Source organism: Mandrillus leucophaeus, unplaced genomic scaffold (genome assembly GCF_000951045.1).
Source record: "Mandrillus leucophaeus isolate KB7577 unplaced genomic scaffold, Mleu.le_1.0 Scaffold98, whole genome shotgun sequence".
NCBI lineage: Eukaryota > Metazoa > Chordata > Mammalia > Primates > Cercopithecidae > Mandrillus > Mandrillus leucophaeus.
The window spans coordinates 421,520-436,601 of record NW_012110696.1 but is presented as its reverse complement, the minus strand read 5'-3'; the positions used below and the strand labels follow the sequence as shown (position 1 = coordinate 436,601).

The following is a 15,082-nucleotide window of genomic DNA, read 5'->3' as shown; positions in this document are numbered from 1 at the left end:
AAAAAAAAAAAAAAAAAAAAAAAAAAAAAGATTGTTTGGCTTATTCAGGATTCTAAGAGATTCTATATGAATTTAGGATGGATTTTCTGTTTCTTCAAGATATATCATTGGGATTTTGATAGGGGCTGTGTTGAATCTGTAGATCACTTTGGGTAGTGTGTACACTCTAACAGTATTGTCTTCTAATCAATGAATATGGTATGTGTTTTCAATTTTTTTTTTTTAATTTCTTACAGCAATGTTTTGTAGTGTTTGTTTGAGACAGTCTCCCTCTGTTACCCAGGCTGGAATGCAGTGGCATGATCCCGGCTCACTGCAACCTCCACCTCCTGGGTTCAAGCAGTTCTCCTGCCTCAGCCTCCTGTACAGGCGTGCGCCACCATGCCCGGCTAATTTTTTGTATTTTAATAGAGATGGGGTTTCACCGTGTTAGCCAGGATGGTCTAGATCTCCTGACCTCATGATCCGCCCGCCTTGGTCTCCCAAAGGGCTGGGATTACAGGCGTGAGGCACTGTGCCCAGCCTGTTTTGTCAGTTTTTTAATTTTTATTTTATTTTATTTTTTTTGAGACAGAGTCTCGGTCTGTCGCGCAGGCTGGAGTCCAGTGGCGCCACCTCGGCTCACTACAAGCTCTGCCTCCCGGGTTCACGCCATTCTCCTGCCTCAGCCTCCCAAGTAGCTGGGACTACAGGCGCCCGCCACCACGCTTGGCAAATTTTTTTGTATTTTTAGTAGAGACGGGACTTCACTGTGTTAGCCAGGATGGTCTGTGTCTCCTGACCTCGTGATCTGCCCACCTCGGCCTCCCAAAGTGCTGGGATTACAGGCGTGAGCAACCGTGCCCGGCCTGTAGTTTTTATGGTACAACTCTTTCACTTCTTTGGTTAATTCCTGTTGGTGTTTTGTTTTGGTTTGGTGTTTTTTTTGAGACAGAATCTCATTCTGTTGCCTACACTGGAGTGCAGTGGCATGATCTTGGCTCACTGCACCCTCCACCACCCAGGTTCAAGTGATTCTCCTGTGTCAGCCTCTGGAGTAGCAGTGATTACAGGCACGCGCCTCCATACCTGGCTAATTGGCTAATTGGCTAACGCCTGGCTAATGCTGGGATTACAGGCATGAGCCACTGTGCCCAGCCCTAAATTATTATTTTTGATGCGTTTTGAATGGAATTGTTTTCATAATTTCCTTTTCTGACTGACCATTGTTAGTGTATAGACAAGCAGCTGATTTTCGAGTGTTGATTTTGTATCTTCCTACTTTGCTGAATTCATCTATTCTAAGAGACTTTTTTTGTGGAATCTTTAGAGTTTTCTACATGTAAAATCATACCATCTACAAAGAGAGATAATTTTACTTCTTCCTTTCCAGTTTAGATGCCTTTTATTTTTCTTGCCTATTTGCTCTGGCTGAAATTTCTAATACTATGTTGAATAGAAGTGGTGAAAGCAGGCATCCTTGCCTTGTTCCTGTTACTTAAGGAAAAGCTTTCATTTGTTCACCATTGTTTGCTGTGGGTTTTTCATATATGGCTTTTATTATGTTTTGGTAGTTTTCTTTCTATTCCTAGTTTGTTGGGTATTTTTGTTATGAAAGGGTGTTGAGGCCGGGCGCGGTGGCTCACGCCTGTAATCCCAGCACTTTGGGAGGTCAAGGCGGGCGGATCACGAGGTCAGGAGATCGAGACCATCCTGGCTAACACGGTGAAACCCCGTCTCTACTAAAAATACAAAAAAATTTGCTGGGCGTGGTGGGGTGCGCCTGTAGTCCCAGCTATGCGGGAGGCTGAGACAGGAGAATGGCCTGAACCCGGGAGGCGGAGCTTGCAGTGAGCCGAGATCGCGCCACTGCACTCCAGCCTGGGCGACAGAGCAAGACTTCGTTTCAAAAAATAATAATAATAAAAGGGTGTTGAATTTTGTCACATGCTTTTTCTGCACCAGTTTTGATGATCTTTGGCGTTTTCCAGTCTGTTAATGTGGCATGTTAACATTGATTACTATTTATACATTGAATCATCCTTGCATTCTGGGAATAACTCCCACGTGGTCATGGTGTATGAATCTTTTAATATGCTGCTGAATTCAGTTTGCTAATATTTTGTTGAGGATGTTTGCATGAATGTTCATAAGCGATACTCATTTGTAGTTTTCTTTGTTTGTTTTGTTTTTGAGACAGAGTTTCGCTCGTTACCCAGGCTGGAGTACAATGACGCGATCTTGGCTCGCTGCAACCTCCGCCTCCCAGGTTCATGCGATTCTCCTGCCTCAGCCTCCCAAGTAGCTAGGATTACAGGCATGCGCCACCAGGCCTGGCTAATTTTGTATTTTTAGTAGAGACGGGGTTTCTCCATGTTGGTCAGCTGATCTGGTACTCCCAACCTCGATCCGCCACCTTGCCCTTCCCAAGTGCTGGGATTACAGGCTTGAGTTGCTGCGCCCGACCCTATAGTTTTTCTTACAGTGTCTTTGGCTTTGGTATGGGGAGATGCTCAGGACACGAGTTAGAAAGTGCTCACTTCTCTTCAGTTTTTTGGAAACTTTGAGAAAGATTGATACTAATTCTTTAAATGTTTGGTAGAATTGAGCAGTGAAGCATCAGGTCTATGGCTTTTCTTTATTGGGTGATTTTTTTTTTTTTTTTTTTTTTGTGATAGTGTTTTGCTCTGTCACCCAGGCTGGAGTGCAGTGGCACAATCTCCACTCACTGCAACCTCCGCCTCTCAGATTCAAGCGATTCCCTAGCCTCAGCCTCCAAAGTAGCTGGAACTACAGGCACTTGCCACCACACCCAGCTAATTTTTGTATTTTTAGTAGAGACAGGATTTTGCCATGTTGGCCAGGTTGGTCTCAAACTCCTGACCTCAGGTGATCCACCTACCTCGGCCTCCCAAAGTGCTGGGATTATAGGCATGAGCCACTGCACCCAGCCTATTGGGTGATTTTTGATTACCAGTTCAATCGCTTTACTAGTTATAGGTCTGTTCAGACTTTTCTATTTCTTTATGATTTCGTCTTGATAAGTTTTGTGTTTCTAAAATTTTTTTCATTTCATCTGTTTTATCCAGTGTGTTAGTGTACAGTTGTTCATAATACTTTCTTTTTCTTTGAAACAGCGTCTCACTCTGTCACCCAGACCAGGAGTACAGTGGTATGATCATAGCTCATTGCAGCCTCAAACTTTTGGGCTCAAGCATTCCTCCTGCCTCAGCCTCGCAATAGCTGGGACTACAGGCATGTGCCACCACTCCCAGCTAATTTTTTTTTTTATTGTTTTGGACTCTACCAAAGAGAAGACAGGGTCTCACTATGTTGCCATCTGGACTGAAACTCCTGGGCTAAAGCAGTCCTCCTACCTCAGCCTACCAAAGTGCTGGGCTTATAGGCGTGAGTTACCAAGCCCAGCCAATACTTAATTTTTTTTTTTTGAGATGGAGTCTCTCTCTGTCGCACCGTCTTGGCTCACTGCAAGCTCCGCCTCCCGGGTTCATGCCATTTTCCTGCCTCAGGACTACAGGCACCCGCCACCACGCCTGGCTAATTTTTTTGTATTTTTAGTAAAGACAGGGTTTCACCATGTTAGCCAGGATGGTCTCGATCTGCTGACCTCGTGATCCGCCCACCTCGCAAAAGGCTGGGATTACAGGCGTCAGCCACCTCGCCCAGCCAACTTCTCAGGGTTTTCATATGCAAAGCAGGTTTCTTACAGACATGTGTAGTTGTGTTTGTTTGTTATTTTTAGAGATGGAATCTTGCTGTGTTACCCAAGCTGGACTTGAACTCCTAGGCTCAAGCAATCCTCCCACCTTGGTCTCCTGAGTACCTGCGACTATAGGCACATGCCACCATGCTTGTTGTTTTTTGATATACTCTGATAATCTTTGTCTTTTCATTGGTGTTTTTGACTATTCACATTTAAAGTGATTTTTTAATGTGTTTAGATGAATATCAGCCATGTTTGTAATTGTTTCCTATTCATTATGAGTCTTTTCTGCCTTCTCTACTTTTAATTAAGCATTTTATGATTTTTATCTCCTCTTATTATATCAATTTTATTTATATTTTTTAAAATTTCTGCAGTTGCCCTAGTGTTTACAATATACATTTTGAACTAATCTAAGTCCCTTTTCAACTAACTAATGTAAAACAGGTAACATTTAACAGATTACTCCTGACCCCTCCGTATTCCCTGTGACATTGCTGTCATTATTTTCACTTATCCGCATGTTAATCACCCGGTACAGTGTTGATGATTACTTTCAACAGTTATCTTTTAGATTAATAGGAAGAAGAAGATACTTTACTTTGTCTTTATTCCTTCTCTAGTATTCTTCCTTTCTTTATGTAGATCCACATTTCTGACCTTCTGTCTGAAGGAAATCTTTTGACATTTCTTGCAGGGCAGGTCTGCTGGTGATGAGCTCCCTCAGTTTTTGTTTGTCTGAGGAAGTCTTTATTTCTCCTTCACTTTTGAAGGATAATTTCGCTGGACACATAATTCTAGGTTGGTAGTTTTTTTCTTTGAACACTTTAGATCTGTTTAACTTCCCTCTGTCCTTGCTGGCATGGTTTCTGTTTCTGACAAGGTGTCCTCTGGAATTCTTTCCCTGTTCTTCTGTAGGTCCACTCGCCCCCACCCAGCTGTTTTCAAGATTTTCTCTTTTTGTTGTTGTTGTTGTTGTTTTTTGTTTTTTTGAGATGGAGTCTCACTCAGCCACCCAGGCTGGAGTGCAGTGGCACAATCTCGGCTCACTGCAACCACTGTTTCCCAGGTTCAAGCGATTCTCCCATCTCAGCCTCCGGAGTAGTTGGGATTACAGGCACCCACCATCATGCCCGGCTAATTTTTGTATTTTAGTAGAGACGAGGTTTCACCATGTTGGCCAGGCTGGTCTTGAACTCCTGACCTCAGGTGATCTGCCCACCTTGGCCTCCCATAGTGCTGGGATTACAGACGTGAGCCACGGCACCTGGCCAAGATTTTCTCTTTTTCTTTGGTATTCTGCAGGTTGAATAGAATATGCCTTCATGTAGCTTTGGGGGTATTTATTCTACTTGATGTTCTCTGAATTCCTTGGATCTGTGCTGTCAGTTGTTAATTCTGGAGACTTTCCAGCTATTACTACTTCAGCTGTTTCTCTAGTCTCTCCTTCCAGCATTCCACTTACCAGGTGTTATATCTTTCCAAACTGTCCCGCAAGTTTTGGATGTTTTGTTCTATTGGGGGGATTGTTTCTAGTTTTGTTTTTAATTCTTGTTTCTCTTTGCCTTGCAGTATGGGAAGTTTCTGCTGACATATCTTGCAGCTCCCTGACTCTTTCCTTGACCGTGCCGTCTCCTGATGAGCCCATCACTGATAGTCTTCGTTTCTCTTACATTGTTTTTATTGCCAGCATTTCTTTCTGTCTGTCTGCTCACACGGCCCCCTTGTTCTTGCATGCTGTCTACTTTTTCCATTAGAGCCTTTAGCCTACCAATCATTTTCAATTTCCTGTTTGATAATTGCCATCCATGTTATCTCCATGTTCCTGCAACCATTCAGTTGTCTTTCTCAGCCTCTGATGAGCTTGGTGTTAGACTTTCTTCTGTTCTGCATCCCTGACACTCTCTTGCAGGTTTCTCATCTCCTTATCTCTCAGTTCAGTGTTCTGAGAACTTTTTTGGGATCAGTCCTCCAGTTAAGTGATTCTGTAGTGGTGCCTAGCCTGCCACTTAAGTTCTAATTCCGACTATATTTATATTTTTAAATATATTTAATTTACTTTTTTTTTCAAAGATGTCTAGTAGCTTTTTATATTCTCTTGTTCCTTGTTTTTTTCTTTCTTTCTTTCTTTCTTTAAGCATTTTACACATAGTTACTCTGTGTTTAAAACCTTGAGCATCCAGATTCGTTTTCTGCTGATGTCACCTGTGGTATATTATTTCCTTGTGCGGATGGATTCTATTAGGAGGTTATGTTTTGCTCAGCTTACTCTGTGAGAACCCAGAGGCCTCCATAGTGGATGCTTCCCTATGAGGGTTGGCATCTGCTGGTGCGAGACCTACCTGAGACCTGGGCTCCTCTCAAGGGTCTCCAGACTGCGGCCCCCACACGTCACTGTGGCGATGGTGTGCGGCCATTCCTTCCCCTCACCTCCACTTCGCTTCTCTCATCACCTCCTAATACTTCTTTTCGTCCTTTGCCTTTGTTGATAGCAGTTGGTTACCAAAGTGTTCAGTGTCATTTCTCTCAGATCTAGAGCTAAATAGCCCCTCTTACCCGACAAAGCCCAGACCAGGGGGGAAGAATGGCCTTCTTCAAGCGAAGAGCAAAGCCGAGCAGGTGTGGCTGCACCTCGCTGCTCCTCCCACCTGCTGTCCACGTGGCCTAGGAGTAGGAAGTCACGACTACAGGGCCTGAATCTATACCGGAACCCAAGTCATGGGACTTTGAATCCTGAGTCTTTTTCATCCAACATGGAGGATGTACTGTAAAACAGTTGATGTACTAAGAAAGGGCCTAGGCCGGGCGCGGTGGCTCACGCCTGTAATCCCAGCACTTTGGGAGGCCGAGGCGGGCGGATCACGAGGTCAGGAGATCGAGACCATCCTGGCTAACACGGTGAAACCCCGTCTCTACTAAAAATGCAAAAAATTAGCCGGGCGAGGCGGCGGGCGCCTATAGTCCCAGCTACTTGGGAGGCTGAGGCAGGAGAATGGCGTGAACCCGGGAGGCGGAGCTTGCAGTGAGCCGAGATCGCGCCATTGCACTCCAGCCTGGGCGACTAAGCGAGACTCTGTCTCAAAAAAAAAAAAAAAAAAAAAAAAAAAAAAAAAAAAAAAAAAGAAAGGGCCTAGAAGTGAGGACAGGGATGTCTCAAAGTCTCCACTGAGAACTTTGCAGTGGAGCATTTGCAGTGGCCACTGGGTTCTGGCCCTCCGGAGTTCGGTGTATCAAGTGGAGCCTGGTGACGTGGTGCAAGAGGAGGACCGGGTGCCAAGTAGCCTTGGGTCCCTTGTTAGCTTCGAGGGCCAGGGTGTGTCTTTACACTCCCTCTCTAGGTTACTTTGAGACTTAAGTAAAACCACTGGAAAAGCATTTAATACAATTAAAACACGATTCGGTTAAATACAGTTTAAAGTAAAGTTCAGATTTAGATTGGAGATGTAAAGCTGTGTGGACAATAGGGTCATAAATAGGTTGCAATTTGGGGATCACACTGTGATCTTTGACTTGCATGTTCTTTTAGAGCTGAGATTCAGCTCTTCCAGCCTGAAAACTGGTACAGCCAAAGCACAGGTGGTCGTTCGCCTCTTTACCATCTCTGGGAGAAACACCAAGAAACCTAAGTTAAGCAGAGAGTTCGTCATCTTAACCTTTTCGTTACCTGGGATACAGCTGGAACTCATTTTTGCTCGGATGCTTAGTGTTGGGAACCTCTCACGTGTGGGGCTCGTGGCTCAGTCTGCGGCTCTTGCTCCTCGTGTCTTGCACCCATGTTCCATGTCCGAGTGAATGTGGGTGGTAGAGGACAAGCAAGTCACCCAGCTCCCGGATAGACTCAATGTGTGCCCAGTGGAAAGCAGTTTGTTGTGTTTGCATTTGTGTCAGAGCTTTTATTTAAAGCAACAGTTTTCCTTTCCTATGGATTACTTCTTTTGTCTCAAAGTGGATAAAAATGCAAAACAACTGCTAGTTGAAGCTTTGGGTTTGTGTGAGTGAAGTCGGTGTTCAGATTCAATAGCATGGTCCACATTCTGAGAGAGTTACTTTACAGTTAGCTCATTGGTGGACTTATAAAGTCATGGTCCAAAAATGATCTAGGTGACAGACACCTATTTTTTCCTGAAGGAAATCCATAAGCTATTGAGATCAGTAGGCATCTTCTGCAAAAGCATTAAAGAAAATACAACTTTTTTTGCTACTGATCCCTGTTACTTTTGTCCCTACTACTGGGCCTCCGTTTTTGAGTAGGTGGGGTTCTGCACAGTGTGTAAATCGAATGCGTAGAATCATTACCATATGTTTCCAATATTACAGTTGTATAGATGCATTCCCTTATTCCTCTAAGCTAGACACTGTTCAGCAGACACTTATTGAACACCCAATATGTGCCAGGCCCTGTGCTATATTCTAGGAAGACAAAAATCGGTTAGTCCTGGCCCCTCTTTTCAAAAAGTTCACAGTCTAAAGAGAAGACAAAAACAAGATCAAAATATGAAAATGTTGTGACATACCTAATGGAACTCACAGATGCTAGGCAGAAAAGTAACACTGAAGAGAGAACATTTTAAATAAGCCCACGGGTGGTTTTGCAGTGGAAATGATGTTGAAACAGGTTTTAAAGCATAAGCAAGAGCTCTCTGCACACACATGGGTGGTGGAGCCAAGGCTGTCAGCCAGGCTTTTCAAACCTGAAACCAGACAACTCACGGTCGTGTCTTGAGGAGTCCAGGAAGTACTTACATAGATTCAGAGCCCTGAGAGTGCTTCTAGTCAGGGTTTACCAGCTGGGCCAGCACAATGAGACTGCTGCTCAAAGCCAGCAGGTTGGCATCTGTCAGATGTTTCTGCCCCTTACTAGAAGGTACTCAAGACCCAAGTCTTCTACTTGTTACTTTTCATCAGTTACTTCTCAGCAAAGCAGCTCTTAGCTTATCACTGCTTTGTAGAAATGGGTATTGAAATGGGTTTTTTTTTTTTTTTTTTTTCCCCCCTGGCTCTTGTCCCATGGGGCTTCCATACCAGAACAATGACTTCAGCCCTTGCCTGTAGCCTGGGTGGTCTGTCTGGACCTGTTTTTTCCTGCTGTTGAATCTTGAGTGTCTGCTCTACCGTCCTCTCCCCCTTTGCCATCCTGGGCCTGTTTCAGGTCAGTGGACTCACTGAGCTGTCCAGCAGCCCAGAGGGGCGTGCTTCCTCTCTGCTCCGAAGCACTGTGGGAGAAGGGCAAGGTGGAAAGGTTTGGTTGGTTGGTCAGGTGTTTTGTGTCCAGGGACTGTATGTCTATATAAGTAGTCTCTCTATAGATAAAGTCTCTAAGACTGTTGTCTTAGAAAATGAAAGCAGTGCACCGTCACACTCACTGAATACTACTATGGGCCAGACAGTGTGCTCAATTCTTACCATAACCCTGGAGGTAGGTATCTCCAGATTACAGATGAGAAAACTAAAGCACAAAAAGATTGAGTAATTTGCCTGAGGTCACACAGCTAGTAAAAGGGAGAGCTGGCATCCGAGCTCGCCAGACTGCAGAGCCCAAAGGCCAAGACGTGGGACTAGAGTTAAGATCTGTCACCTGAACGTGCCTCCTCATAGTGGAGCCAGCAGTGGTAGCTCCTGGACTAGATGTGCAGTCCCAGCTTTCATCTTGATAGCTCCAGAATTCCTCCTTTCCTTGCCACTTTCACTGCCATTGCTTCATCCTTTCTCACCCCCTGACTAACCACTTGTCCTCCTTCTGCCTTCTGGTTCATCCACAGTATTGCCACAAATTGATCTTCCCACTGAGCTGACCAGATCTTCTCACTTTGCTGCTTAAATCCCTCTGTGACTCCCCAGCCCCTTGAGGACAAAGTGATACAAAGTTGTCTTTGGCCTGGCTGCTGCCCCCACTCAACCTGGAGCCTGTCAGGGTATGGCACTGTCATACCTGTATATGCACCATCCCTTTGCTCCTAACCCCTTCGTGTCCTCCCTCTGGCCAAGCCAGGCCTGCAGGATTCTGCCGAACCATTGCCCATTCTTCAGAACCCTCCAGGGAACCCTCCCACTTGAGTTTACAGAATTCAGTGCTCATTTCTGCATCCCAGAGGATGTGATGACCAGGTTGCCCATAACTGGGCATTCCTCCACTCCAGCAGACAGAAGTCCTGCTGAGGGAGATCCGTATGTCTGCCCAGCATTAGCAAGGACTGGGGGAGAAGGGCCAGGATCCAGATGTCCCACCTCATCCTAGAGCTCATGTAATCTGGGGAAAGGCAGACATTAAACCAATAGGCTACAAGTAGGTCTTGAATTATAACTATGGTAAGTGCTAAGAGGGAAAATGACGGATTTTAGTGTGTTCAGTGGGAAGGCTCGCCTTGGTCTTGGGTGTTGGGTCCTGGGTGGTCATAGCAAAGGCAGTGCCAGCTTCTCTGAGGAAGTGATCCTTAGGGCAAGGCCTGCAGGATGAGTGTGAGTGCGGTAACGAGCTGAGGCTCACACATTCTAGAGCATGGACACAGCACAAGCAAAGCTTAGGGCCAAGAAGGTGAATAGGTGTGTGCTGGTCAAGGGGAGGCCTGTGTGTCCAGGGCCTTGGTGAGCCGGAGGGTTGGAGGAGGTAGGCCCAGCTCCCTTGGATCTTTTCAGGCCAGAGCCTTGGGAAGCCATTGCTGCGTCCTGAGCAGAGGAGTGACGTGCTCGAATTTACATTCAACAAAGATCACTCTGGCTGTGATGGGAAGAAGGACTGGGAAGAGTTCCTGGTGCAGATGTGTAGGCTCTTGTGCTGCGCCGCTGTGAGAACGTGGTGCTTAGGATCTCCTAAGGAGGTCAGCAGCCAGGGCCTGCTGCCTGGATAGCGGCTGAGGCAGAGGGAGGACCCAAGGGGGCCCCAGCCTGTGCAGGAGCAGCCAGATGGCTAGTCACTCAAAAAATGCATGGATGTTGGCTAGCCAGCTGGCCAGACCCTGATCACCTTCCCTTGGTGCCTTCAACAGTGGTCTGCCCCACAGGGCCCAGGGCAGGGCTTGCCAGTGAGGCAGCCCCTTTGAGAATGCCCTAGTCTTTAGAGCACTGTATACAAATTCCTCTAGTTCATTAGATTTGCGCTGTACCTTGCCTGGGTATAAGAGGTCAGTGTGTAAGGGTTTTATCCATTTTCATCAGTGATTCCAAAGTTGACTTATCAGTGATGATCATTAAAATGCTTGCTGAGATTAAGCCGTAGAAATAGATCTTACGACGCACATGACACACTCACATGTGACCCAGTAGGAATGTGACAGGTTATTGAGTTGTCTAAAGTTTGTTCAGATATACTCCTCAAGGCATCGGTTGCTTTTCATATCTACATCTGGTTGAAATTTGACCTGCTGTGTACAGTCTCATAAATCAAGTCCACGTTTTGTGAGATGTGCGCCCTGTGGGCCTCAGCTCATGGCGAGCACATCCCATGAGGCTCATAATGAATTGTCTGTCTGTAGTTTACTTACCTAGGTAAACAGAATATTAATTTTGATATGTGATTAGAAAATTTTTTTTTGTAGGCTTTACCGCCAGCACCTGTTCAGAATCACACAAATAAGCATCAGGTATTCAATGCATCTCTTCAAGACCATATTTATCCGAGCTGTTTTGGGAATACTCCAGAGTGGAATAGTTCTAAATTTATAAGTCTTTGGGGATCAGAAGTGATGAATGATAAGAACTGGAATCCTGGCACTTTCTTGCCAGATACAATTTCTGGTAAGGAATTTGTTAAAACTTTCTTAAAGTTTTAAAATAACCTGAGTAGATTGACATCTTTGCCGTAGTCTCCCGTGGAAACCCTGGCGCAGCTGTAGCCAGCCGCTGCTCCACCACCTCGGTCTCCAATCCTACTCCATCCTGTCGCATCTGCCACCGGTCAGTCCCACTGCGTGACTGAGCAGAGCAAGACTCTGACTCCGTGGCTCCCTGCCAGACCGGTGAGCCACATGGGCGTGGCCTCTGCACTGCTGAGGGTGTGGTGACCATGATTGGGTGCCCGGCCTTCAATTCTCGAGCAGTGGTGACAATCAGACCTCAGGCCCCCCAGTGCACAGGGGCAGGAAGAAAGTGCCACAGTCGACTTAAATCTGTGACTCACACTCCTTCCTCTGGTTACTGCATTGGCCCCACGTGGCATCTCTCCCCTTTACTAGCTCCTTCCTCCCCAGCTGCCTCAGCCACTGAGGCCCAGCTGTTACTTCAGTCGCAGGGTCAGGGGCACCTGAAAAGGGGCTGGTGCCTACCCCTCATCTCTGTCTTCCTGTGGCCAGAGCTCCTGGCAGCCCCACACCCAGCCCCCGCGTGTGCCAGAACAGCAGGCTACACTTGACATCCTGATCTCTGCTTGGGAAGGATTTCTAGCTGTGTGACCTTGGGCAAGTTGCTTGGCCTCTCTGAGCCTCAGTTTCTTCATCTTCTTAGGATGGGAGTAATAGTATCAACCTCAGAAAGTAGTTTTAAGACTTTACGTAACTTTGGAAAGCACCTAGCACAGGAATTGGCACATAGTAGGTGCTCAATACAGTTTTTTCTTAGATTAAGAACTGGTTGACTTAGCGTCATCCCAGTGGGATCCTGACTTCAGTAGCACCCCCAGTGTCAAATGTTCAGTCATCAGCATGTCTTTTAGGGTTTAGCTAAGTATGATTGCTGTCAGAAGCCATAATTTTCCTGTTCTTCTTTGAAGGGAGTGAAATATTAGGGCCAACACTCTCAGAAACAAGACCAGAAGCCCTTCCACCTCCATCTAGCAATGAAACACCTGCAGTCTCGGATAGTAAAGAGAAAAAGAATGCTGCAAAAAAGAAGTGTTTATACAATTTCCAAGATGCTTTTATGGAAGCAAACAAAGTTGTCATGGCCACCTCATCAGCCACGTCCTCCGTGTCCTGCACAGCTACCACAGTGCAGTCCAGCAACAGCCAGTTCAGAGTGTCATCCAAGAGACCTCCTTCAGTAGGTAAGGCTTGAAGGCTCACTGGCCCTCGGGGTCTGCAGGAAGGCTGGGTTTACTGACTTCTCATCTTTGTAACTGCCTTTTACTTGGCCCAGCCCGAGGCGTACGTGTAATTAACTGTGTAATTAACTGACCAAAAATGCTCACACACACACAGCTGATCCCGAGAGCTGATCCTTAGGACTTTGATTAGAATTGTAGCTATTATGCTAGATTCCTCTGGGGCTTCACTGCACCGTCTTGCTTTTGTCTCTGTTTCTGTTGTTCTTCTGTGATAGGAAGAGGTTATTGCTTGCTTTCTCTTCTCTTTTTCTTTTTCTTTTTCAAGATAGGGTCTTGGCCGGGTGCAGTGGCTCACGCCCGTAATCCCAGCACTTTGGGAGGCCGAGGCGGGCGGATCACGAGGTCAGGAGATCGAGACCATCCTGGCTAACACAGTGAAACCCTGTCTCTACTAAAAATACAAAAAAATTAGCCCGGCGTGGTGGCAGGTGCCTGTAGTCCCAGCTAGTCGGGAGGCTGAGGCAGGAGAATGGCGTGAACCCAGGAGGCGGAGCTTGCAGTGAGCCGAGATCGCGCCACTGCACTCCAGCCTGGGAGACAGAGCGAGACTCCGTCTCAAAAAAAAAAAAAAAAAAAAAAGATAGGGACTCACTCTTGTTCGCCCAGGCTGGAGTGCAGCGGCACAATCTCAGCTCACTACAGCCTCCACTTCTTGTGTTCAAGCGATTCTCCCACCTTGGCCTCCTGAGTAGCTGGGACTACAGGCGCCCACCACCACGCACGGCTAATTTTTGTATTTTTTGGTAGAGACGGGGTTTCACCACGTTGGCCAGGCGAGGAGGTCATTGCTTTCTGAGCATGTGGCAAGATTTCTCAGAAGCTGCTTTAGGAAAATGCTGAGCAGATGTGAGCTGGCTGGAGGAGGCCTCACTAGCCAAAGCTGGGAAAGATTGAGCATTAAAGGGAATGAAGAGGCTGAGTGCAGTAGCTCCCAGCATTTTGGGAGGCTAAAAGGGGAGGATTGCTTAAGCCCAGGAGTTTGAGACTAGCCTGGGCAACATAGTGATGAGACCCCGTCTCTAAAAAAAAAAATTTAAAAAACAGTAAGGAAGTTTGACTGTAGCATACAAATAAAGTCAAGAATCCAAAGGGATTAGGGTGCTCAAACAGAGCAGTAGGGTGGGAAGCTCCTTCTTCTAGAAGCACACCTCCTCCAAATGTGTAAGAAGGATAGGAGTGGCACTTCAGCATGCTGCGCCCCTGGGGTAACAGCTGGTGCAAGTACGCAGCATTCATGGAGGTTAACAAGGGATATCAGTTTGGGGAATGGAGTATTTCTGCTGTTCAAAAGCAGCACCCACAGGGAACTGACAGATTACACAGGAATGGTGGGCGCCTGTGTTAATCCATTCTCACGGTGCTATGAAGAACTACCCAAGACTGGGTAATTTATAAAGGAAAGAGTTTTAATTGACTTTCAGTTCCACATGGCTGGGGAGGCCTCAGGAAACTTACAATCATGGTGGAAGGTACCTCTTCACGGGGGACAGAACGAATACCCAGCGAAGGAGAAGCCCCTTATAAAACCGTCAGATCTCGTGAGAACTCACTCACTAGAACAGCATGGGGGAAGCCCCCACCATGATTCAGTTATTTCCACTGGGTCCCTTCCACTGCACAGGGGGATTATGGGAACTACAATTCAAGATGAAATTTGGATGGGGACACAACCAAACCCTATCACTGGGGACTGACAGATTACAAAGGAATGGTGGATGCCAGACTCTGGAGGAACCTAGCAGACAGTGCCATGCACATCACCATGAAACAGAGAGACACTGGTTGCATCCCATTGCCACAAACTCAGAAGAATCCAACATAATATTTGCAGGATTTGTGCCCAGAACATTTTATCTAAATCTACCAAGACAAGACAAATCCAAATGGGCAGACAGGTGGCCTATTAAAAAAAAATGTTAGGCCAGGTGCGGTGGCTTACGCCTGTAATCCCAGCACTTTGGGGAGGCCAAGGCAGGCGGACCACGAGGTTAGGAGATCGAGACCATCTGGCTAGCACAGTGAAATCTTGGCTCTACTAAAAATACAAAAAAATTAGCTGGGCGTGGTGGCGGGCTTCTGTAGTCCCAGCTCTGTGGGAGGCTGAGGCAGGAGAATGGCGTGAACCTAGGAGGTGGAGCTTGCCGTGAACCAAGATCGAGCCACTGCACTCCAGCCTGGGCGACAAATCGAGACTCCGTCTCAAAAAAAAAGTTAGTCTTGTGAAAAGAGAAAAGGGTTGGAAGAGGCTGGGTTGATGGGAAAGCTATAATGGACATGTGAAGGAAATTGGAAAATTGAATATGGGTTGTACCTTAGATGAGAGTATCTTGTCAGTGTTGTGTTTT

The 15,082-nt window shown here is 46.4% G+C and overlaps 1 protein-coding gene across 6 annotated transcripts in view; it reads left to right on the top strand.

Moving 5' to 3' along the window:
• FAM193A (family with sequence similarity 193, member A) overlaps window positions 1–15,082 on the top strand; it is a 281,515-nt gene that overhangs the window by 215,620 nt on the left and 50,813 nt on the right. For all 6 annotated transcript variants that reach the window (XM_011970845.1, XM_011970848.1, XM_011970849.1 and 3 more), the window contains 2 exons: window positions 11,236–11,434; window positions 12,405–12,677. In XM_011970845.1, coding sequence (XP_011826235.1) covers window positions 11,236–11,434; window positions 12,405–12,677 — 472 coding nt within the window. The remainder of the gene's footprint in view (window positions 1–11,235; window positions 11,435–12,404; window positions 12,678–15,082) is intronic.